This window comes from Mauremys mutica, chromosome 12, assembly GCF_020497125.1.
Source record: "Mauremys mutica isolate MM-2020 ecotype Southern chromosome 12, ASM2049712v1, whole genome shotgun sequence".
In the NCBI taxonomy this organism is placed as follows: Eukaryota; Metazoa; Chordata; order Testudines; family Geoemydidae; genus Mauremys; species Mauremys mutica.
In genome coordinates, this window is record NC_059083.1 from 35,905,187 (window position 1) to 35,929,791 (window position 24,605).

A 24,605-nucleotide genomic window follows, 5' to 3' on the forward strand; every position below is an offset into this window, starting at 1 on the left:
GGTAATAGGAGCCTATATAAGAAAAAGACCCCAAAATTGGGACCATCCCTATAAAATCGGGACATCTGGTCTCCCTAATGGTATTCAACAGAGGTGAGTAGGGACAGAGAGTGATGAGGGCGGGGCTGCCCTGGCATCCTTGAGAGCAGCATGTGATGGGTACAGGGTTGCACAGGGGTCACTGAAAGCAGCGTCTGAAAAGGATGTGGTTGTACAGGGCTCACGGAAGAGAGAGGTTGAAGGATAAGAGGATGCCCAGTGTTAAAGTTGGGCAGAGTGCTATAAGGACACCTCACTCTTTTTCCCTTGCCCAGTGACTATCCACTGTCATCATGAATGACTGTGAATTGCCAATATGAATGGCAATATCTAGTCTTCGCCTGGGTGATAGTGAGTATTGCTCTACCGCTTGGTTGATGATGTGGTCACCTGAGATGGGGGAGACACAAGGTCATGTTCCTGCTCTATTGGAAGTTTAATTATTTATAAAAATAAATATTGAACAGCTTCAATAGGCGAGACAGAGAAGTACTCAGCCCAGACTATCCCATAGCCCAGTGTCAGGGTGTTTTCCTATAATGGGGGAGACCCTCATTCAATTCCTTTATTCTCATTAGATGGGCATTGAGGGGGAATGAATCCAGGTGTCTTACATTTTTTATGATTGCCATGCTGCCACTGGGTAAGGCTTATGAGGGAGCACCCTACCACTACCACCATGCTGTTTGCCTTCTGTGGTTTTGGAAATATTTCCTTTGCTTTTGGCAAAATGCCTGAAAGTCTAAACAAAATTTCTCAGGTTGATACAGAATGAAACACTTTGCTTTGACATTACCAATGTGTCAGTTTGTTTCGAGGTCAAAACTTCTTGGACTTTTCAATCACCAAAATGTTTTTTTTAAATGTTATTTTCTGTTTGACCTGAAACTGAACATTAATTTCAAATTTGTAAACAGCCAGTGAACCAAAAAAGTGCATTATTCACCCAACTCTACATGTAATGACTTGGCATGGTCAGAATCCAACAGGTTAGGTTTCTATTCTATTCTATTCTATTCTATTCTATTCTATTTTAAGCACTAAAAAGGCTCCCATCACTGTTGTTACTGAAAAAGCAACAAAGACTCCTGTGGCACCTTATAGACTAACAGACGTTTTGGAGCATGAGCTTTCATGGGTGGCTGCTGAGCCTCAGTATTGACATTTCAGGTCTCTGATTGTATATTGGCTGCTGAGCCCGAAAGCAGACAAACTTTGAACTTTGATCTTTTTGAATCATATCTCACCAAATGTTACCAGTTCTTCAGTAAAGCTCTTGGACAATATATGTCAAAGGGGCCCATGAGGGATCCAGAAATACAATTACCCGCTGCTCTAATCGTTGAGATCATTCCCTATCCAGAATTGACATGGAACCGAGAAGCCCTGAATTTTTTTCACTCCTTGTTTAGTTCTATCCTTCTCAGTGCCAGGAACAAAACCCAGCAGTCATGGGATTTCCTCAGCTTCGGAGGCCAGTCAAATATCCAGTTCTTCCACTGTATCCCAAGTAGCCTCTCAGCACAGGAAGAAATTTTCAAAGCCTCTAAAGTTTGCATGGCTAGAATAAACACATAAAGAGACTGAAAAAATGCCATGAAGTTATTAATGACTCCTCTTGTGAACGAATCCCCAAATCTCCAAAGCAGCAACTTTTTTGGTTGTGCCTACCAAAGCTCAAGGGTATTACAGACACTCTTTGCTCCCAGTATCAGCCTTAGTTGGGATAAATAAGCATATAAGGGAAAGATTTCTGGGGCTGTCCTCCTTGGGATGAGGTCTTCTTCCCCTGCTGCTCAGGACCACAATGATCAGCTCTGAGGTTTGACTTCCCGGGTCATTCTCGATCGTTTGGAGGCAGCTGGCTCTGAGATCACAGACACGGCAGGTCATGTAAGATATTGACTCTTGATTCATGAAACCTGCAATGTGATACTAAGGATAGGTACTGTTATTATAAGGAGGACAGATGCTCAGAGACCCCACTGATAAAGAAAGAATGATCTGGTTGGGGAGATAACATTTAACACTTACAGAGTCATCTGAGTTCTTCCTGTGCCTAACTCTCTCAGACTAGGTTTCTCCCATGGCACGGCTGTAAGCTGCTCAGATCTGAGAGAGATATCACTGGGACAGTGTGAAGGTGTGAATGACAGTGAGAAAGAGCCCAGGGAACTGTCCGGATATGCAGATAAAACCACAGTGAGATTCCCATTGTAGGCTTCTTGCTTTTAGAAAAGCTTACCTGTTTTAGCTGTCTAATAGCGTTAGTCTGGGATTTCAAAGCTATCAGAATTTCAACAGGAGCTGGGCACCTAACTCCCTAAGTCTCCTTGGAAACTCCCAGCCTAAAAGTGCCTGAAATGTTCAAAAGCCATGTGTCTAACAGGGATCAAGGTGCAGCCCATGCTAATGCAGTGTGCCTCTCTATTTGATTGGCATGAGCATGGACAGAGATTTATGGGTCTCCTACAGCAGCTGACCTAATAGCTGTGGTCACTTAATTTGGCTCATGCTTTTACATCAAGATACCTTGAGTTCAGTCCTTGGACATGTCCCCTGTAAATCTCCAAACCTTAAAAGCTGCATCAGAGTAGGGAGTCTCTGAGGTCTACAGGATCCTGGTGGACAATGCCTCCTCCCCACAATTTCACTGCCTTCCCCGCAAAGTTATCCATCTCATCGCCATTGTACCTTGAGTATTTCATGGTCATTAGAGGATTGAGCCTCACAGCCCTCCTGCCAAGCAGGGGAGCTGCAGAATTACCCCCATTTCAGATAGGGAAACTGAGGCACCGAGTTTGTGATATTCAAAGGACTCTGGAGAGGTTAGGAATGCACTGATCAAAGGGAAGATGAAGTGGAATTGATCACTTAACTTCCTTATTCTCTTTGGAAAATCCCACACCAGGAGGGGATGTGAGTTATCCATGAGCACAAAGATTGTCTGTGGCAGGACAGAAATCGAACCTCACTCCTCTGAGCCCAAGACTAGTAGTTTACTCACAAAACCATCCCCCCACGCTGCTCATAGCAATATCTTACTGCCATTTAGAGCTGGTTGACATTATTTTACAGAAACAAATGAATAAATAAGTAAATACATAATTCTGTCAACAAATTGTGGATGGGAAAATCTGTTTTAATATTTTTTTTAAAAAATCATCTGAATATTTCAAAGACAAATATTTGTTTCATGAAACCTTGAACCAAAAATTTCAGTCTTTACATTTTCAAGTGGGCAAAAAGTAAAGTAAAGCCATTTTTTCACCTTCTCACTCTTTTTTCTTCCCTTCTCCTCCTCCCCCCCCTTTTTCCAAATGGCAAACTAAAAATGGGAGAGAAAATGCATGAGAGGATATGGAGAATACAAACACCAAAAAATGAAAACTAGAATTTGTTTTTTTTTCCAAATGCCGAATCAAAATTAAAATATCAGTATGAAAGGGATCTAAAGAAAAATTGGGTTTTGAATAGAAATGAAATGAACACTAACATTTTGTCACATTAAAAAAAAATCCCTGTGAAAAAAGTTTGAACCAAAAATATCATGTTTTTCCTTTGAAAGATTTTTCTGGAAATAATGTCTTTTTCAAGCAGCTCTAGATATTTTCCAAAATTTTAATGAAAATCGGGTGTCCACATCCTCTGGGTAGGTGCATACATGGACATCAGTAGTATAAGGGCCCTACCATCAATCAAACCCTAACCCCGCCCCTAACCCCTCCCCTTGACCCCTGTAGTCCCTCCCACCTGTCACCGGAAGTCCCACCCTATGGGGGTATTACTTCCGGGGTCAAGATGGCCACATGACCGGAAGTGAGGTGGGTCATGTGACCCCTCTAAGAACTCCTCCCACCCCCCTCTACCAATCAGGAGGGGTTTCGTCCCGGAAGGACCACCCCGAGAAGAGATTTGCCCAATCAGGGTGACTTCCGGGGCGGGTGACCGGAAGCGAGGTGGGTCATGTGACCCCTCTAAGAACTCCTCCCACCCCCCTCTACCAATCAGGAGGGGTTTCGTCCCGGAAGGACCACCCCGAGAAGAGATTTGCCCAATCAGGGTGACTTCCGGGGGGTGGCCACATGACCGGAAGCGAGGTGGGTCATGTGACCCCTCTAAGAACTCCTCCCACCCCCCTCTACCAATCAGGAGGGGTTTCGTCCCGGAAGGACCACCCCGAGAGGAGATTTTGCCCAATGAGGGTGACTTCTGGGTTGGGGTGAGCGGTCCGGAAGTGGGTCGTGTGACCCCTCTAAGAACTCCTCCCACCACCCTCTACCAATCAGGAGGCGTTTTGTCCCGACAGGACCACCCCGAGAGGAGATTTTGACCAATCGGGGTGACCCCTCTAAGAGCTCCTCCCAAGGCCCTCCGCCAATCCGAGTGCAGCACCCCATAAGTCCCAGCGCCGGACAGAGGAGGCCATTTCTTACCAAGCACACGTGTTTTAGAAAAGCGTGGAAAGGCTGCCGAGAGGAAACATGGACTCCTTCACCACCCCCGGCAGAACTTCGGACTTTGTTTTAGACCCAAGCACCATACTTATGTGGCGCAGGCGCTACGTCAGCGACAGTTCTGAGGAGGAGGAGGGAGTGACCGAGGGGAGCCCTTTGGCCCAGCCGTTGATGGATACGTCGGAACCCAAACCCGACACCCTCGTGAGGCACCCCGAGGAGCCTGATGGCCTCTCTTTGTCCACCCCCTCAGAGCCTGATCGCCGCTCGGAGGAGTCACCGGTGGACAAGGCAAACGGAAAAGACGGCGCTCAGGTAAATGAATGATTAAGAAACGACGGTAGAAGAGGGGGTAATGAGGCTAGGAATGGGGTTTGTGTAAATTTAAAAAAAAACAAAAACAACCAAGCAGTTGGTGTACTTATACTGTTTCTTTTTCTGAAAATCTCTCAACAGCTCGACGATGCCTTTCTAGACACCTTAAAGAACTTGCGTATCAGTAACCCGGAGGGAGTAAATAGATCGAACATCAGCTGTTTTTGCTCATGTCCTTTTCACAGATTTTAAGCCAAAAAAAAAAAAAAAAAAGGACAAAATGGAAGAATGAACCAGCTCAGACTTACCAGGGGGTGATGGCGTCCATTTTACAGCCGTCTGTAAAAACAAAACAAAACAAAAAGATTATGTTAAACCAGGCAATTAATAAAATTTTTATTTAAATGTGTCAATATGAGCGTGCGTGTCCATTTTTCATACTTGTGGTAGTAAAAGAATGAACCAGCTCAGACTTACCAGGGGGGGGTGATGGTGGCCATTTTACAGGCATCTGTAAAAACAAAATGGAAGAATGAACCAGCTCAGACTTACCAGGGGTGATGGCGTCCATTTTACAGCCGTCTGTAAAAACAAAATGGAAGAATCAACCAGCTCAGACTTACCAGGGGGTGATGGCGTCCATTTTACAGCCATCTGTAAAAACAAAATGGAAGAATGAACCAGCTCAGACTTACCGTGGGGGTTATAGCGTCGATTTTACAGCTGTCTGTAAAAACAAAACAAACAAACAAAAAAAGATTATGTTAAACCAGGCAATTAATAAAATTTATTTAAATGTGTCAATATGAGCGTGTCCATTTCCATACTTGTGGTAGTAAAAGACGGTACCGGTAGCAGTCATGTCTACGCCGACGGCTCTTTTAAAGAAAATATATTACAATCCCAGGGAAGTTGGGAGCTTTGGCGGAGTGAACCCTCTTTTTCGAGAGGCTAGAAAGCATAGTAAAACTTTAAATAGAAGACAAGTAACAGCTTGGCTTTCAGACCAGGATGCTTACACTTTACACAAACCGGCTCGAATACATTTTAAAAGAAACAAGACCATTGTTTCAGATGTGGATGCGCAGTGGCAGGCAGATTTGGTGGATATGCACCGGTTCTCCAAACACAACAGCGGTTTTAAGTACATCTTAACAGTGATAGACATTCTATCCAAATATGCCTGGGCCTTAGGCCTAAAAGACAAGACGGGTGGTGAAGTATCCAAGGCCTTTAAAGCTATTTTCAGCGAAGGTCGCGTGCCTCAAAAATTACAAACCGATCGGGGGAAAGAATTTTTAAACAAACCTTTAAGTGGATTGTTAAAGCGGCATGGGGTTCACCATTTTGTTACTAATAATGAAGTCAAAGCAGGGGTTGTGGAGCGATTTAACAGAACTTTAAAAACTAGGATGTGGAGATATTTTACAGCCCATAACACCTTTCGCTACATTGACGTCTTACCTGACTTTATAAAGAGTTACAACCAGAGCTTTCACAGAACTATACGTACCAGACCCCTTGATGTTAACCCTTCAAATTCTCTGAAGGTATGGAAAACGGTTTACGGAGATGGTTTTAAAATAAAACGGGTTGTTGCCCCTTTTAGAAAAGGTGACCACGTGAGACTATCTAAAACCAAAGGCGCTTTTGAAAAAGGTTATGAACAGATGTTTACCGATGAGATATTCATAGTGGATGAAGCCTTAACCAGGAGCCAAAGACCTGTCTACCGATTAAAAGATTATGAGGGTGAGGTAGTGACTGGATCTTTTTACCCTGAAGAATTACAAAAAGTAAACCCCAAACGAGACAGGATTTACAGGATTGAAAAAATTCTAGCGGAGAAAGGAAAAGGGAGAAAAAACCAGCTACTGGTGAAATGGTTGGGTTGGCCTGATAAGTTTAACAGCTGGGTGGAAGCTTCTCAGCTCTGTGACATTTAGACACGAAACAGAAAAAAAAAAATTCCTCCTGCAAAGACAGAGAGAAGAAAAATAAATAATAATGAGCGATGGCGGGTTTTACATCACTTTGCCCAGCAATGCCAGCTCTGCAGTTTTTCCCCAAAACACCATCTCGAACTTTACAATACGGCTAATTAAGCCCTTGGATCTCCCTGGTGCCTGGGAGGTGGGGTTAGTGGAAATACAATACCCGCACAGCTGGAATACTATCAATGAAGACACCCCTTTTGAAATCACCTTTGGAGATACGACGTGGAATTTTATCCTACGACGAGGTTATTACTCGACCATACCTGAATTACTGGAGCATATGAACAGCGCCGTGGCTCGTCACCCCGGACCACCTGAGGTGGTCATGAACTACGACCCTGTGGGCAGAAAAGTGAGACTTAAATCTACCGCTTTTATGTACGGGTTTTCTACTGGCGGGGAGCTAGCTAACATTCTGGGTTTGGGCCCCAAACGCAACGTCCAAAAATTTTCCTTCTCGGCAGACATCACAGGTGGTTTTAACTCCTTGTATCTGTACACGGATATCGTAGAGTACCAGTTTGTGGGGGACTTTTCTGTTCCCCTGTTACGCTGCGTCCCTGTCCGAGGAAGGAACAATGAGTTTGTTACCATCACCTACGATAAACCTCATTACGTCCCTGTCAGTAAACACCACATCGACACCATTACCATTGAAATAAAGACAGATCAGAACAGAGGCGTTTCATTTCGCTTTGGCAAGGTGATCGTCAAGCTGCATTTGCGACCGCGGAGAGAGCGAGGTTTCTAAAAAGAAAAAAAGCAAAACACTATTATGGCGATCGTAAAAAATTATGGCGACCCCACCATCTACAGGAACTATTACAAAGCCCAGGCAGGATATGCCCTTCCTGGATATCATGGGGCCCCCGTGATGTACGGGGCTGGTGTGGGTGGAATATTTCGTAGCCTCTTTCGAAAAGCTGTACCGCTTTTGAGGAGAGGGCTAGAGATTATTAAACCCCACGTAAAAACTGCCGCTCAAAACATAGCTAAAGACGTGGTAGGTCATGTCTCCTGGGCTGTTCTGGAGAAGGTGGGGAATACAGCTTCACAGGAAGGAGCGGGGCTGATGTACATTAAAAGGAGGAAGAGAAAGAGAAATACGTCATACCCGCGACGCACAGGTCCCCCGAAACCCTTTAAAAGAAGGGCTTTGACACGCAGGGCCAGCCATAAACGAAAGTCCAAGAGGAAGCCTGGGCAAAAGAGGAGACGCGCGCTGCCTGCTATAAGAGACATATTTTAATCGATATGGCTTTTGTTCACTGTGGGTCTGAAGAGTGCGCCAAATCCGAACTAGACTTGTTTCAAATTGCCCCTACGCAGACCAGCATCGAAAAAAGCATTTACATTGAGGTGCCGCCTCTATCGGCCGTTACGGAGTCTGCCCCCATTGACTTTTTTATAGCAGGGAATGGCATAGATTATATGGATTTAAACAACACGCTGCTTTACCTGTGTTGCAAGATTGTAAAAGGAGACGGAACCGAACTTGCCGCGGACGCCGAAGTGGGCCTGGTGAATTACCCTGTGGCCTCTATTTTCAGCCAGTTGGATGTTACGCTGGGAGACCGCCTTGTAAGCCAAAGCAACAATTGTTATCCTTACAGGGCCTTTATAGAATCAGTGCTCAATTACAGCGATGACACCCTCGCCACGCAATTTTCTGCCGGTCTGTTTTACAAAGACACTGCTGGACAACATGAAAAAACAGAGTTGGATGGAAGGAATCTAGGGTTTGTGAGGCGTGCAAAGCTGACGGCCGAAAGCAGAACGGTAGAGCTGCTGGGCCATCTACACAGTGACCTGTTTTTTCAAGAAAAACTTTTGTTAAACGGAGTGGATGTGAAAATTAAACTGACGCGCAGTAAAGACGCTTTCTGTTTAATGGGCAGCGCGGCTGAAGGCTTTAAACTGCGCATTGTATCAGCGTCCCTTTTTGTGAAGAAAGTACGGGTGGCCCCGGGTGTCCGTCTGGGGCACGCGGAGGCCCTGCTTGCCTCTAATGCTAAATACCCCGTGGACCGTGTGGGAATGAAAGTGTTTAGCATCCCTGCGGGCAGCAGGGTCAGTAACCAGGAGAACCTGTTTTTGGGACAGTTACCCAAAATGCTCGTCCTAGGGTTTGTGGATAACGATGCCTTTAGCGGAAGTTACACTAAAAATCCCTTTCATTTTAAACATTACGATATAAATTTTGTGGCCTTGTATGTGGATGGTGAACAGGTACCGACCAAGCCTCTGCAACCGGACTTCGAGGCAGGACGCTGCGTGAGAGAATACATGAATCTGGTACAGACAGCTGGTAAACACATGAAAGATCGTTCTTTGTTAATTGACCGGGAGGAGTTTGCACAGGGTTACACCTTGTTTGCCTTTGACCTGTCTCCCGACCAGGAATGTGCAGATCATTATTCCCTAATTAAAACTGGGAACCTGAGAGCAGAAATACGTTTTGGAAAGGCTTTGACAGTCACCGTTAATATGATCGTGTATGGGGTTTTTGACAATGTCATAAAGATAAATCAGAGAAGAAACGTTCTGTTTGACTACATGTGAACATGGACACCGTGCAGCTCTCACGTGTCTTATCAACGGATCCTTACACGAAAAAGAATTTCTTAGATGTGTTCCCTTGTGATTGGCTCCCTGGAGGCAAGCTGTCTCAGAGACCCCTAGGTTTGGTGGTGAACACGCATCCGCACAACCAACCGGGTGAACACTGGCTCGCCCTGTATCTGGCGGAGCGTAACCGTGGAGAGTTTTTTGACTCATATGGGCAACCCCCGAACAGCGTGTTGTTTCCTAAAAGCATTATGAAATTTTTAAACAAAAATGCCACAGACCTGGTGTTTCACAATAGACAATTACAAGACCCCCGCTCCGTCGCCTGTGGCTATCACTGCGTGTTTTTCTTACATCATCGTAGCAAGGGTTTATCTTTTGAACGGCTTTTAAAATTGTATTCTAATGACTTAGTGCAAAATGACCGGATGGTAATGAATTTTGTAAAGAGTAAATTTAAATTCTTGGGCATGCCTAGCCTTGCTCAAAACATGTTTCAACAAGCCCAGACGTGTGTATCTTGTAATGATTTTTATAGCCGTGTTACCCAATAAAACACCCCAAGTGTGGGGTTTAAAGAAATTGATGTTTGGTGGGGGTTTTTTTTTTGTTTTTTAAATGACCAATTGAGAAAAATTACACAGATTTTTTTTTAAAAAGTATAGAAATGTTTTATTTAAAGCAAAACATTACAAGTTTTAAAAATTTTAGAATGTGAAAAAAAAACATTACACACTGAGCCACTGGGCTCTTTTAGCCAATTTTTTTTTTTTAATAGGGCAAAAAAGGGGTCACGGATTCTTGATCCGCCCCGGTGTCAGCGGTCGAGGCCTTGAGGCGTTCCAAAAGGTCTCTGTTGGCCGCATTGCCCATGATGGAAGAGGGTACATTCAGTTCCGCCATGGCATTCATAAACACATCCCATCCTTTAGGTACACGTTTGCTAGGTACAGAGCGCGTTTGGGTGACGGCCCTGACTAAGTCAAGCATGTTAGAACCATTAACCACAGAGCCTTTGTACACAAAAGACCCTTTATCGTCCCATGAAGAGAGATTTTTATCCTGGCCCAGTTTATTTAGCAATACTATTGCATTTTTTTTAAAACGCTTATTCACGTTATCCAGCACCTCCTGAGCAACAGAGTCTGAGTTCTTTGGTGTTTCTGGGGGTTTGGCAGTTACGCTTTGTTCCTGTTCCGGTAGAAACAGACTTATTTTCCCTTTATCCGCATCGCTTTGCTTCACGTACGTTAGGTACCTTTGAAGCACGGCGCTGTAAAGTTTAGCCTTTTCGTATTCGGCCAGGTCAGTTCTTTGAAGAACAGACTTCATTTCAGCGTCCAGTAAGCGAGTCGCTGTTGTTCTGATATTTTCCTCTGCCGGAGGGGGAGCCCTTAATTGCTCCAACTGGTGGCTGGGCACCAGGTACATTTTTTCTGCATACTCCATTATCGATTAGTTAAAAGCCCTGTTATCAGAGGGATAGCAAAACTTAACAGAGGCCCGATAAACCCCCCAGACTGCTTTACCAGAAGCTTTTTTCTTTTAAGCGAAACGCTCTTATTACACAAAGTTTTTATAAGCGTGCGTTTCTTTTTTAACACACGCACTTGATTCTGTGTCAAAGGTACGTTTCCTTTTAAGGTATTGAGCGCTATTTCTGAAATGGCCGCTACTAGATCGTCAGAGGCCGAACACAGTATAGCCCTCCTTTGCTGCGGGGACGATTTGCTAAGTAATTTTAAAAGGCCCAGGTTTCTCTTCACGCAGCTAGACATGTTTTCAGTCAGCAGCCCCAGCTGTTAAAAAGGGGCCTGCCGATAAGTCATCTCTTTTTATACCCAGCTGCTGTTTTTTTTAAAGTATAAACCACCGGCCAGTCTGGAGGGAAAAGACCGGTTCTTAGTCTATAAGCTTCTGGTGTGGAAGCATTTAAATCCACCACCAGGTAGCCATAAGGTCTTTTGGTAGCATCCTCAAAAGCTTCTAGAAAGAATTGAGCTTTGCCGGGGTACATTTGCCGAGCGAGCGTGGTGATTTGTAATTTGTCCCTGGGGTTTTTGAACAGAACCATGTACTTTGTGTTTAGGTTAATCGTGCGACTCTTTTTTCCCTGACAAAATACGTTCTGAACTATATACATAATGCTCAGGTTTCTGTGATGCACGTACTTGGTAAAAGCTTTTTCAATTTCATCGCTTTCACAAGCAGAGTTCATCAGATCGTCTATGATAATCATATTTACTTTATTAGTAGGAAACAAACCGTCATCATCCAAAGCATCAGGCAACCCCTCCACAAAATTGATAAAGGGATATTTACAGAGCAGTTCTTTATACAGAGGTTGCCAACAACTGTAACACCACACGATATTCTCAGGCATAACAGACAGTGTTTGTTTGGCATTATCCAACACATTTTTTATAAAGTAACTTTTTCCGCAGTTGCTAGGCCCTGCTAGAATTGCAGAAAAGGGGTGTTTCCACCTCGTATCCATTTTTTTTTTAAAAGCCGTAGGGCAGGGTTGTAAAACCTTTTCCTAGGACCCTCTTGTTATAAACCACTTTTTGTGTTTTTTTAAGGGTTTTTGTCTCTATTTGCCACTGGTTTTTGTTTCTTACAATAGAGGGCTGCTGCACCTCTATCTTTTTCGAGGTGTTTTCTCGCAGACCCGTGCAGTAGTCCAGGACTAGGTCTTTCAAACTGTCAAAGCTGACCTTTTCACAGTTTGCTACGTTTAGGGTAATACCTTTGACTTTCATACAGGCCTTTCCTCCAGACAGCTTATACCCGTATGTTTTTGGACCTGCCGACACAAACTCGGTGATGTGTTGATCTGGTGGAATCTCGCTTGTGAGGTCCCCTAAATAATCCCCCAGAGGGGGATTCCAGACACCCTCCCTTTTCACAAATATCACCGAGTCAGTGTCGTGGTACAGGCACCGCTCTTGCAAACCGTCTAGGAGGCTGTATAATTCTAAGCGGGCATAAGCAGTGGTGAAACAGGCTATGAAAACATTGGTATTGCCAGAGACCGTGTACCGTTCTTTTGCATGCTTCCAAGACACGCACGCTGTTTCATCATCGATAAACTCGCAGGATGAAACCTCGTAATTGGGGGAAAATAGGTACTGCAAGAGTTCATCAGGGTCTCTCACGATGCTGGTGTTGGGTAGGTTGGTTCTTTGGCCGAATTTACCCCACAGAGAATTTAAAAACAGTTTAGCGATTTGGCGTTTAGCAGGGTTTGATCCGATTTCGTGTTGGCGTAAATGCACGCCTTCTTTCTGGTAGAAATCGCTGACATACTTATTTTGTTTTTCCTCGTTTGTGCACCAGCTGGGATACCCTGAAGCCTCTTGTTTCTGGCGGAGGTGTAATTTTATGTACTCTGAAAAGAGTTTATCAGATTTTTCATTAAAATGCCAGATTTCATAGATTTTAGCCACCACGTACCCCTTCGCTATGGCCGCGTTCAATTCCACCGTGCACCAAGTCCCCAGGATGGCCCGCTCCTCGTCAGTATGGGCGCATGTCTCCCGCTGCTCGGTTTCAGCACAGGTTTGGCATAGCGGGAACATAAGCTTGCCACCCACTCTGACAGGTAACAATGGGAAAAAGAGGCCTCGTGGGGGGTACACTTTAACTTTTGCGATTCCAAAATAATTTGCCAGGGGTCCAAATTTGTCATAAACTATATCGGGGTGTCCGATAGGGTATTCTTTGGTTTTGTTTACAAAAGGGTACAGGCTGGTAAAGTCATAATAGTGGATTTCTTCCCCAGGGTTAGGCTTGTAATACAGACGGATAGCGTTTGTCCTCCCCCCAAAAAGAGCATCCCTAGGCACAAGAGGTTGGGGTAACTGGGCTCGGTTTAAAAAGTCTGCCAACTCCCTGTCTGTTTCTTTCATTACCTCCCACTCGTGCTCCCAAAGAGTCCTCACTACAAAACCAAATCGTTTCAGATAGTCAGCCTTGAGCTGCGTCTTGTAATAAAGAAACCCAAAAGATGTCCCCGTCACAGGATTTTGTGCTTTTTCACAATAACAGGTGACACAGCCGTGGAAAAAACATCCATTAAACTCAAAGGCTGTGCGTACCCCATCAACATCGGCATAACCGTCTAAAAAGTAGGGGCCTACCTGTAGTTCCCCACCCTGTAAAGCATGCCGTATCTGTATATTTTCTTTGTGAGAGGTATACAACAGCCACTGAATAGACGGGGTCGAATATCTCTTTTTCTGCCTGTGATAGTTGTCTGGAGGGAGAAGAGCTACCGTGTTAGGCTCCAAAAACATAAACCTGTACATAGCCATGCAAACGGATGCCAGTGTTATGTACTGGAATGGATCTATGCACAGTTTTATCTCGGTGAATTTACCAGGTTCTCTCTCTACTACATCTCCCTTCTCCGTCATTTTCATAATCTCTCCTCTGTATAGGATACAAGCCTGTCTCAAAATGTTGACATCCTGCTGACAGTAATACGCGAGCTCTTTCTGCAAGTCAAACACCTCAGAACTGTGGTCCTGATACCAGTAGAGAAACTCTGCTTTTTCTCCGGGCATCATGCTTTCTACACCATAGTGTGCCACACCGGGCATAGGCCCCACATAATTTTGATTTTCTAAAGTGTTAAAAAAATGGGGAAAATACCCTTTGCACCCTTCAAACCCCATTGCCTGCGGTAGCTTGCTAAGCTTCATGGGCAAGAAGTTTAAAGAGTCTATAAAACGAATCCCCAGGGCCTTCACTTCCACGCACATTAGTTTACTACCCTGAGTAATCAGTTCTATGCACATCTTTTCCTTCAGTAACTGCCTAACGATGAAATACGCATCATAACCTTTGGAATTGTGCGCTAGGAACGTGTAGTCCCGAAACTCTTTGCCGATAAAGGTCTTAACAAAGACAGACAGACACTCATCGCCCTTAAATTCCCAGGATTTTTCGGGCTTTAAGGACGTAGCAAAAATGTAATTGGGAGTGTGCACCCCAGTCTCCTGCATGCATTCGAAATCATAAAAGATATACTTTTCTGAGGATTCAGGCTTTCTAAGGCTATCCATAAAGCAAAAGTGACTGTCTACATCACCAACGATCGAACCCTGACACTGCTTACATCGTCTCCCTTTACACTTATGCCGCTTGTTCACGTAAGACTGACACTTATCACATAAAGTTTTAGACAGGCATTCAACTTGGTTTTTTGACGCACAGTCGACATGTCTGTCTAAACACTCTTTGGATCGACAATATAGTCTACAGCTAGGACACCGCAGCTGCACACCCACGCTGTCTGAGCACGTTACACTCAAGCAGAGGCGGCAACGATACCTGCAAGAGTGGTCGTGACTGTACACCGTATGGCAAAAGTCACAATAATTTTTCGCTCCGAACAACTTTTTCACATCCAGAACTCCATAGTAATGCTCATCGTGCAACAGGATGAAATAAGTCTTGGGGTACGCTAGGCCTCCTGTTTTGAAAAAGCCCCAGCCACCTTTTTCCGTATACAGCACCACCTGTATGTTCACTCCTAAATGCTGTTCAAACTTTGCTACGTCACTCAACAGAACCTTTTTTTGATCTGACCACCCCAGTTGCTCATGCAACTTTCTCGCCTCCGCTAACAATTTCGCGTCCGTAGGTTTACGATCGGACATGACGGCCAAAAGGCCACCCGCAAAACACAGATTGGTACCGGCGTAAGTCAGGTCTACCAAACACTGTCTTTTTTTATGAATAATTTGACTACTCAGAATAGAATTTAAAACTCTACGAGCACCCCCACCCCTGTTTTTTACAACTGTCACAACAAGGCGCAATGTCCCATTGAGATGCAACTCTCTATTGCTCTGTAGCAGCTTTGAGGTGTGATTTAAGAAATCCTCAGCAGATAGCTCATCCCTAGTTCTTCTGACTGAAAACAAAGCGTTAGCTAAATTACGGCTCTCTAAACGTAACTGAACGTAATCATCAGGGCCTACCCTACCATTACTGTCATCGAGGACCAACTGTATTCCCCGGTGTATGGCTTCAACAACCTGCTGAGCTGAATTTATTTGCTCAAGGTTGACAAAACGAAATTCCTCACAATATACCGACCCCCCGAATCTAAGTAATTCACGTTGCCAACTTCTCACTCTTTCCATATACACCTCTGCATTTTTGGGGTTACTTGGGGGTTCCTCTACAGGATCGTTAGCGACATCTTCTACATCAGATGCTATTTGAGGGTCATTGGGAGAGGAACGGGGCCCATCTAGAGAGCCCTCTGGGGAATTTACTAAACCAGAGTCTGATTCCATCTCCCCATTTTCAGAGAAGCCAGTCTGAGAGCCTCTAGTAGGAGGCATCTCTTTTTGTTTTTTTTTCCTCATGAACTCTTTAGCCCTTTTAAAAAGTTTTACAACCACCCTGGCCTGGAACTTTTTGGCAGCCATCTGTTTATCCCCCAAGCGCTGTCCCCCCTTTTGTTTACACATGAGCTGATGTGAACCCTGGAGGGTGCCCCTTTTACCCAGGCCCCTTTCCACGACTAGTCATGCCTGCTTAGAGACACCCTTTCCAACCCTCCTGTCTTTCAGCATCGCTCTGAACAAAGAATCATATTTTTCCCAAGTCTTTCTAGAAGGCCGTTCTTTTAGACTCCCCGAGGATACAGCATCCATCACTTTTCTGATGGAAGCATCAAACTCTTCCCAAACACTAGAACTCGGGGGAGCTGCGGCGAGCTTATGGTTTTGGGAGAATGTTTTGTCAGTGCTCGGTGTTTTATTCACAACCCCTAGAGCGCATGCTCCGGGTTTGTGAACGTGGGCATTTTCACTCACAGTTTTCTCAGGGCTTGGTGTGGCGGTGGCCGCTGAGGAACTGGAATCGTGTTTGTGTGGTTGCAACACCTCGGCATTGCAGAAGCTTCTAGTCCATGGTTTTTTATATGGAGCCCATACACTACATGCTCCAGGTCTGCGCACCTTCAGAACCCCTAGAGTACGTGCTCTGGGGTTGTGAACGTGGGCATTTTCGCTCACAGTTTCCTCAGGGCTTGGTGTGGCGGTGACCGCTGAGGAACTGGAGTTGTGTTTGTGTGGTGGTTTTTTACCAGAGTCTTTTGTTTTGTCCTTGGGTTTCACATATATGAGGTCTGGGCTGTTTTGCGTTGTTAAAGGTCTCAAAGCAGATTCCTGGTTCTTTAGTGGTTCTGGAGGAGGTGTCCTTGTCCTTGTAGCGCTGACAACAGCATTTTCAGAAAGGTTGCCCCTGCCTATGAGGGAGAAAAAAACCATAACATTTTACAAAAACTGAACTTTACCATCTACTCTCTCACCCATACCTATGTATTTACTTAAAATACAAAAGCTCATAGAACAACTAAACCAATAAGCAAAGTATATTTACAGGGCTTCATGCATCCTTCAGTCACTGATGCTGGTGAATTTTCCTTTTCAGCTGTCTCCTTCCTTTTTCTTTTGAGTTTGTTTTCCCTCTGGTCTAAGGATTTCTCATGTTTTGACTGTACTGTGGAGCAAACACATAAAACCATCTTGTAAAACTTAAAAATTATATATTTCATTCAGTAGGGTGTTTTTCTATTTTAAAAAAAATCATAGCTTTACCACAAAATAATCCATTTTTGGCCCTACAACAAACAATTTTTTAAAAACATCTTATTTTGCAAAATAAAAACCAAAACTGCTTTTTAAAAAAAAATCCATTATGCACAGTAAAAAACCTAATACTTTTTAAAAACCCTATGCCCCAGCTTTATAACACACACACACACACACACACCAAATCATGCTTGCAGCCACACACACTTTTTCAAAAAGCCACATGTTACTTTTCAAACAAACAAACAAACAAACAAAAAAAAGCCCCAAGCCATGCATTTAAAAACCCATGTGTGTTTGGGCCTTCCCCACATTATGTACAGTAAAAAACCAAATACTTTTTAAAAAACCTATGCCCCAGCTTTATAACACACACACACCAAATCATGCTTGCAGCCACACACACTTTTTTCAAAAAGCCACATGTTACTTTTCAAACAAACAAACAAGAAAAAAAAGTCCCAAACCATGCATTTAAAAACCCATGTGTGTTTGGGCCTTCCCCATAAACCCCCACATTATGTACAGTAAAAAACCAAATACTTTTTAAAAAACCTATGCCCCAGCTTTATAACACACACACACACACCAAATCATGCTTGCAGCCACACACACTTTTTTCAAAAAGCCACATGTTACTTTTCAAACAAACAAAAAAAGCCTCAAACCATGCATTTAAAAGGCAGTTGCAAAAAAAAAAAAAAAGTTACCTTTTACTATGGGATAAAGTGTTGCAGGGACATGGTTGTTCTGTTCCCCCCCATATGTGTTTGGGCCTTCAGGTTATAGAGCAAGCAGAAACATGTTAGTATTGCCACCAAATCCCTATACAACCTGGGTAATACTTTTCTTTTTTTTTTAAATTTAACAGTATTAAGCACAACTATAGTTAAAATGGTTTTTACCTTGGCCTGGTTCCATGCTAAACAGATCCACCCCTGAAATACATACAGGCACCATTATTTACTAAGACAGCCTGGGCAAAAAGTGGCTTTATAGTTTCAGAGTTAAAGGCACAAGGTCTTACCTCTTTTTGAGTCCAGCAGCTCTCCAAGAAGGTTTTCTGTTAAAAAGGACAAACTCCAGCACACCTAAGATTTTTATAGCCTCTCATGCCCATTGTTTTTCAAATAGTTGCTAAAAGGTTAATTTAATCACCACAGGTAAACTGCAACACACCCTTTTGTGAGCTGGGTTGTGGGGGAGAGGGTTGTATATGCTTAAATCCATTCATTTCAACAGAGCCTGGATAGCTCAGTGGTTTGAGTAATGGTTTGGTAAACCCAGGGTTGTAAGTTCAATCATTGATCTGGGGTAAAAATGAATATTTGGTCCTGCTAGTAAAAAGGCAGGTCTTATGAGATAAGTATATCTCTGTATTATACTCAAACATGTCTGAACTAGTCCTGGCTCTATTTTTTATTGTAAGCACTTTTTTTTTGTTTTTTGTTTAAGGATATTTCCCCCCCCTCCCACAACATGCATTTCACACACAAGCACAAAAGCTAATTCTCACAAACTATTTTATTTTAAAAAGACATACAACTCCTTCAAACAAACCAAGATGCTTCATTAAAACTTAAGGGCAAAAGGCCTTCTAACAAAACACAATAATCACAAACCCTTTTTTTTTTTTTTAAATTTACAGCTACCAAGTTTTATATCGCATGTTTGCCCCCTCACCATTCGCTAACTTAAGCCTTTTAGATTTCTTACAAATAGTCTTTTTCTTAAGCAGGGTTCTGTAACTTTTTGTGCGAACTAGACGATCAATATAACGTTGTAAGCAGGCATCTTCCGGCTTGGTCATTTTCTTTAAAACACGGTCAGGGTCTTCACTGAATTGCACAGCATTTATCAAAGTCACCCCTTGTGCTAAATGTTCTTGGGTTAGGTACAGACATTGCATAGCATAACCTATGGCAATAACAGTGTTTAATAAGCTTTCTAAACACAGCTCAGCACACAGGGCCCGGAGCTTGCAGTTTATATCCACTGAAGTCCAAGTCACACAGTCATGGTGTCGTTGGGCTGGCGCATCTATAGCACAGCCCTCACAATCTTCAAAAAGCTTTTCCCTAAGGCAGTGTTTAAGAACAGCATAAACAGCAACGCGTACAATAGTCCGCATAACTTTTTTACGCTCACGACGTGGCACTGGCTCGGATAGTTCTATGCCAAGCCTCCTCCTAAATTCCTCGAACCCATCATCCTCGGAGCCCTCTTCAACAATTTGTATTGGTGTTGAGCAAAAACATGGCGGGCCCGGTTCATCTTCGCTGCTTGATGCAACGCTGTCCAAGGGCTCAGGGTCCTCTAGAAAGGCATCGTCGAGCTGCTAAAAAAAAAAATTTTCAAAAAAAAAAAGAAGAAACAGTGTAAGTACTCCAGCTGCTTGGTTGGTTTTCTTTAATTTTTACACAAACCCCGGTTCCTAGCCTCGTTACCCCCACCACCGCCGCCGTTTCTTAATCATTCATTTACCTGAGCGCCTTCTTTTCCGTTTGCCTTGTCCACCGGTGACTCTCCCAAGTGGCGATCAGGCTCTGAGGGGGTGGACAAAGAGAGGCCATCAGGCTCCTTGGGGTGTCTCACGAGGGTGTCGGGTTTGGGTTCCGGCGTATCCAACAACGGCTGGGCCAAAGGGCTCCCCTCGGTCACTCCCTCCTCAGAACTGTCGCTGATGTAACGTCTTTTCCGTGGACGGTCAAAGACCCTCGGGTCTAAAACAAAGTCCGAAGTTCTGCCGGGGGTGGTGAAGGAGTCCATGTTTCCTCTCGGCAGCCTTTCCACGCTTTTCTAAAACACGTGTGCTTGGTAAGAAATGGCCTCCTCTGTCCGGCGCTGGGACTTATGGGGTAATGGTGCTGCACTCGGATTGGCGGAGGGCCTTGGGAGGAGCTCTTAGAGGGGTCACCCCGATTGGTCAAAATCTCCTCTCGGGGTGGTCCTGTCGGGACAAAACGCCTCCTGATTGGTAGAGGGTGGTGGGAGGAGTTCTTAGAGGAGTCACACGACCCACTTCCGGACTGCTCACCCCAACCCAGAAGTCACCCTCATTGGGCAAAATCTCCTCTCGGGGTGGTCCTTCCGGGACGAAACCCCTCCTGATTGGTAGAGGGGGGTGGGAGGAGTTCTTAGAGAGGTCACATGACCCACCTCGCTTCCGGTCATGTGGCCACCCCCCGGAAGTCACCCTGATTGGGCAAATCTCTTCTTGGGGTGGTCCTTCCGGGAGGAAACCCCTCCTGATTGGTAGAGGGGGGTGGGAGGAGTTCTTAGAGGGGTCACATGACCCACCTCGCTTCCGGTCACCCGCCCCGGAAGTCACCCTGATTGGGCAAATCTCTTCTCGGGGTGGTCCTTCCGGGACGAAACCCCTCCTGATTGGTAGAGGGGGGTGGGAGGAGTTCTTAGAGGGGTCACATGACCCACCTCACTTCCGGTCATGTGGCCATCTTGACCCCGGAAGTAATACCCCCATAGGGTGGGACTTCCGGTGACAGGTGGGAGGGACTACAGGGGTCAAGGGGCGGGGTTAGGGGCGGGGTTAGGGTTTGATTGATGGTAGGGCCCTTATACTACTGACATCATTGTGTTCACAATTTTTAAATGCTGGTTCAGCATTTCAAGTTCAGCAGCAGAATCCATAGGCACCGAAACACAGTGACCCAACTTTTCTGCTCACCTCAGAAAAGATCAGTCAGTAAGATGGAATCTCTTTGGTGGATGAGCCACTATAAAGGGAAAAAGTTAATATGCTCAGCACCTCTGGTATTGAGGCCATACATTCAGCATCTGAATCCCATAATTTGGTGGCTCTCAGGTTTTTCCATTCCAGCTCCCATCCCATCTAGTTGGGACCTTACTCCCATTTAGCCATATATGTAGGTCAATCTGGTCATAATGACCTTCTGACACTTGTTTGTGACCCTCAGGCTGAGAACTCCTGGACTCTGAGAATCTCTACCTAAGTGCAACCCTTTGCAACTCCTATCCTTCCCAATGCAGAACCTCTAGGCTCCAAGAAGACTCTACGGACCTTGGGAGCACTGCACCACCAGGGCTGCAGGAAGAGGAATTCAGACTGGAGTTAGCTAGTGCCTCTTTGATGAGCAAACCACTCCTCTTCACTCCCAAGCGCCCCATGCAGATCCCCAATGGGGTAGCTCTTAGGGTCTGCCGAAGCAAGGTTCCCCTGCAGTGGTACTGTGAAGATAGTGTTTAGGAAAATCAGGAATTACCCATAACCAATGTCTTTCTTAAGGTGGAGTTAATATTGATTTAATATCAGTAATTTAAAGGTGGAAAAATATAAAAACATTTTATTAATTATTATTACTTTTCCTTCCGTTTCCAGGTATATTTTAAGGACACAAAATGGAGCAGAAGAACCTCACTGCCACAGTGACAGAATTTGTCCTTTTGGGCCTCACCCAAAGTCCTGAGCTGCAGCGATTCCTCTTCATCATCTTTTCCATAGTCTACCTGACAACCTGGCTGGATAACTTCATCATCATCACCACCGTGATCTCCAACCACCGACTCCACACCCCGATGTACTTCCTGCTGGCCAACCTAGCTTTCATAGATATTAGTGATTCTACAGTCAGTGTGCCAAAAATGCTGTTGGGTCTCCTCTCCCAGCACAAAACCATCTCATACAATGAGTGCATCCTCCAGATGTTCTTCTTCCACTTCATTGCTGGTGCTATGGTCTTTTTACTTGTGGTGATGGCTGCCGATAGGTACGTGGCCATCCATAAACCATTGCAATACTTGACTCTTATGAACCGGGGTGTGTGTGTTGGGTTAGTGGCAGGCACATGGATGGGTGGACTGGCTCACTCTGCTATTCAGATTGGACTGGTCCTCCAGTTACCGTTCTGTGGGTCAAATGTCCTGGACAATTTCTACTGTGATATCCCACAAGTTGTCAAACTGGCCTGCACCGACACCTACCTGTTTGAGTTGCTTATGGTCTCCCAAAGTGGAGTACTTGCCATAATTATCTTCATCCTCCTGCTCATTTCATACACTATCATCTTAGTCAAGATAAGGACACACCTCAAGGAAGGGAAGCACAAGGCTCTCTCCACCTGCGGAACGCAGATCATGGTTTTGTGTTTAATATTCATACCCTTCATATTCATCTATGCTCGACCCTTCCGGAAATTCCCCATAGACAAGGTGGTCTCTGTCCTTTACACTGTAATCACCCCAATGCTGAACCCTATAATCTACACACTGAGGAACACCGAGATGAAGAAGGCTATCAGGAGACTGATGAGCAGAATTCTCTTCTCAGGGAGGGAAATGAAGACGTAAGTTTTTTTTTTAAATGATCACTTCTTAAAATTTTGTTTTTATCAAGTTTCATGAACTTGTTGCACAGTGTTAACAAATTTTATTCAGAATCTGTGTTTGTTCCCTGTATAAGAGTGTCACCCATGTGCTTTTAGTTCTATCATTAATATAGTGGAAGTAATACTTAACTCTTTTATGGTAGTACTAGAGGCCAGGGCCCCATTGTGCTGGATATGGTAGAAAATCTCTCTTCCTTAAAGCTTACAATCCAAGGCCTAGACTATTCACTACCTGAAAACTTTGTTAACACAAAGCTAAAGCTGACTGTCATTGCATCTAGTACCTGTCTAGAAAGTCAAATGCCCTTATACTTAAACCTCTGAGAATCAGCCCCATAACCTTAACTGCCCCTAGAGCTAGCAAGAGCCACTGGGGATATACTGTAAGCATGGTTCAGTCAGGAGCTGCTCTATGAGAAGTAACCACAAAGAATGACTAAACAAAGGTACCCTTTTATCTGGTGTGGGTTGTCCCACAGATTTCATCTGCACTATTATCATTATTGCGCTAGTCCCAAGTGGTATGTCTTCACTGCAGCTAAGAGTGAGCCTCTCAGCCCAGGTAGACAGACTAGTGTGCTATAAACAGCTGTGTGGACTTGTGACATCAACAGATGCTCAGGCTATCCACCTGAGCTCAGACACAGGGGATCTCCTACTAATCTCCTTGTTTCCAGGCTATCTTGTGACTGTGAATTTCACTGGCCAATTGCTAGTGGATGATGATCTGTGTTTTATGTTATATTACGGTATCTCAGTGACGCATTCAAGAACTAAGGTTTAAATGAAAAGAAACCCAAGCATTTTAAAGTACAGAAAATAACTCAAAAGACCTATTTAGGTCTTTGCAGGATCAGGGCCTTAGATTGTCGGCTCTTTATGGCAGGCCACTGTTTTTTTCCCCCTCTTTGTGCAGCTCCTAGCACAATAATTTGCAGTACAAATTATAAAGGGAAAAGAATGGACAGACAGACAGATAGGAAAGAAAGAAAGAAAGAAAGAAAGAAAGAAAGGTTATGTGTCAAAATGTGTGTGTGTGTGTGTGAGAGAGAGAGAATGAGATGGCATTTTGTGTGCCCTGAAGATCTGCCTCACTCAGACAAGGGCTGTGTCCAACCAGTCTCATGTCCCACCAATCACCCAACAGCTACTGCATTCTCAGATTTACAGATCTGAATTGAGAATGTACCTAATGTGTATATGTTTCTCACGGTGCACTATTGTGCATTTGTGAATGCACAAAATTGTGTTTACCAGTGAAAAATGTTGTACGAGTGTGTTATGTTGTTATGTATTGTAAATGGGCATTATTGAGTGTGTTTAAATGTGCACATTAGTATGTGTATGCGTGTGTTTATCAGAGAACATTAACAAGAACTTAAACTCTGATCCTAGTATTAAAAAAAAAAGACAAAAGCAGCTATGTTTACACTAGCACTTTTGTCGGTATAACTTATGTCACTCAGGGGTGTGAAAAAACACCCCCCTGAACAACATAAGTTACACCGACAGAAGTGCCAGTGTGGACAGCACTATGTTTAAGGGCACAAGAGCAAACTATCCCAACTGTGTAGAAAAGATAGGAAGTATAGTGAGAAAACGCCCTGGTGTAACCAGGAAATCTTCAATGATCTAAACCAGGCCTGCACAACTTGTAAAGCGGCGAGGGCCACATTCCTCCAAAGAAAACAGCTAAGGGCCGAAACCTCCGGGCCCTGCAGAAACACCCCGCCCCAGGGCCGCCCAGTCCTGCGGAAACAAACCCTCCTTCCCCAGCGCTGCCCCACCAAAACAGCTGTGGGCCAAAAAGGAAGGTTGGGGGTGGGGAGGTGATACTTTATTTTAAATCAACCAGGGGCTCCCAGCTGAAGAGGTGGCTGGGAGCCCTCAGGGACAAATTAAAGGGCCTGGGGCTCCGGCGGCTGGGGGAACCCGGCAGGGCCAGCTCTAGGTTTTTTGCTGCCCCTGTACCCCCTGCTGTCCCAGTCCTGGGCTCTCTCCCCACCCACACCCCCTGCCGCCCCAGCGCTGGGCTTCCCCCTTTCCTCCCCACCAGTGCCCTCCTCCCCACCTCACTGCTGCCCCAGCCCAGGGCTCCCCTCCACCAGTGCCCCCCCACACCTCCTGCCGCCCCAGCCCTGGGTCACTGGTAATTCGCTCCCTGGGTAGGTCATTCAGCAGGAATTTTGGATGTGCACAAAACAGAGACAGGATTGGTTCCCATATGGTTACAGAGCTGCAGTAAAG

General features: G+C 44.7%; 2 protein-coding genes across 2 annotated transcripts; both read left to right on the forward strand.

The window, feature by feature from the left end:
• Window positions 1-1,869: 1,869 nt before the first annotated feature.
• On the forward strand, window positions 1,870-22,320 carry LOC123346707 (olfactory receptor 4D2-like). The gene is made up of 2 exons (XM_044984183.1): window positions 1,870-1,932; window positions 21,353-22,320. Exon 2 carries the CDS (start codon window positions 21,373-21,375, stop codon window positions 22,318-22,320), a length of 948 nt encoding a protein of 315 aa, XP_044840118.1. The 5' UTR covers window positions 1,870-1,932; window positions 21,353-21,372.
• On the forward strand, window positions 8,063-9,370 carry LOC123346706 (uncharacterized protein F54H12.2-like). The gene has a single exon (XM_044984182.1). It carries the CDS (start codon window positions 8,063-8,065, stop codon window positions 9,368-9,370), a length of 1,308 nt encoding a protein of 435 aa, XP_044840117.1.
• Window positions 22,321-24,605: the final 2,285 nt, after the last annotated feature.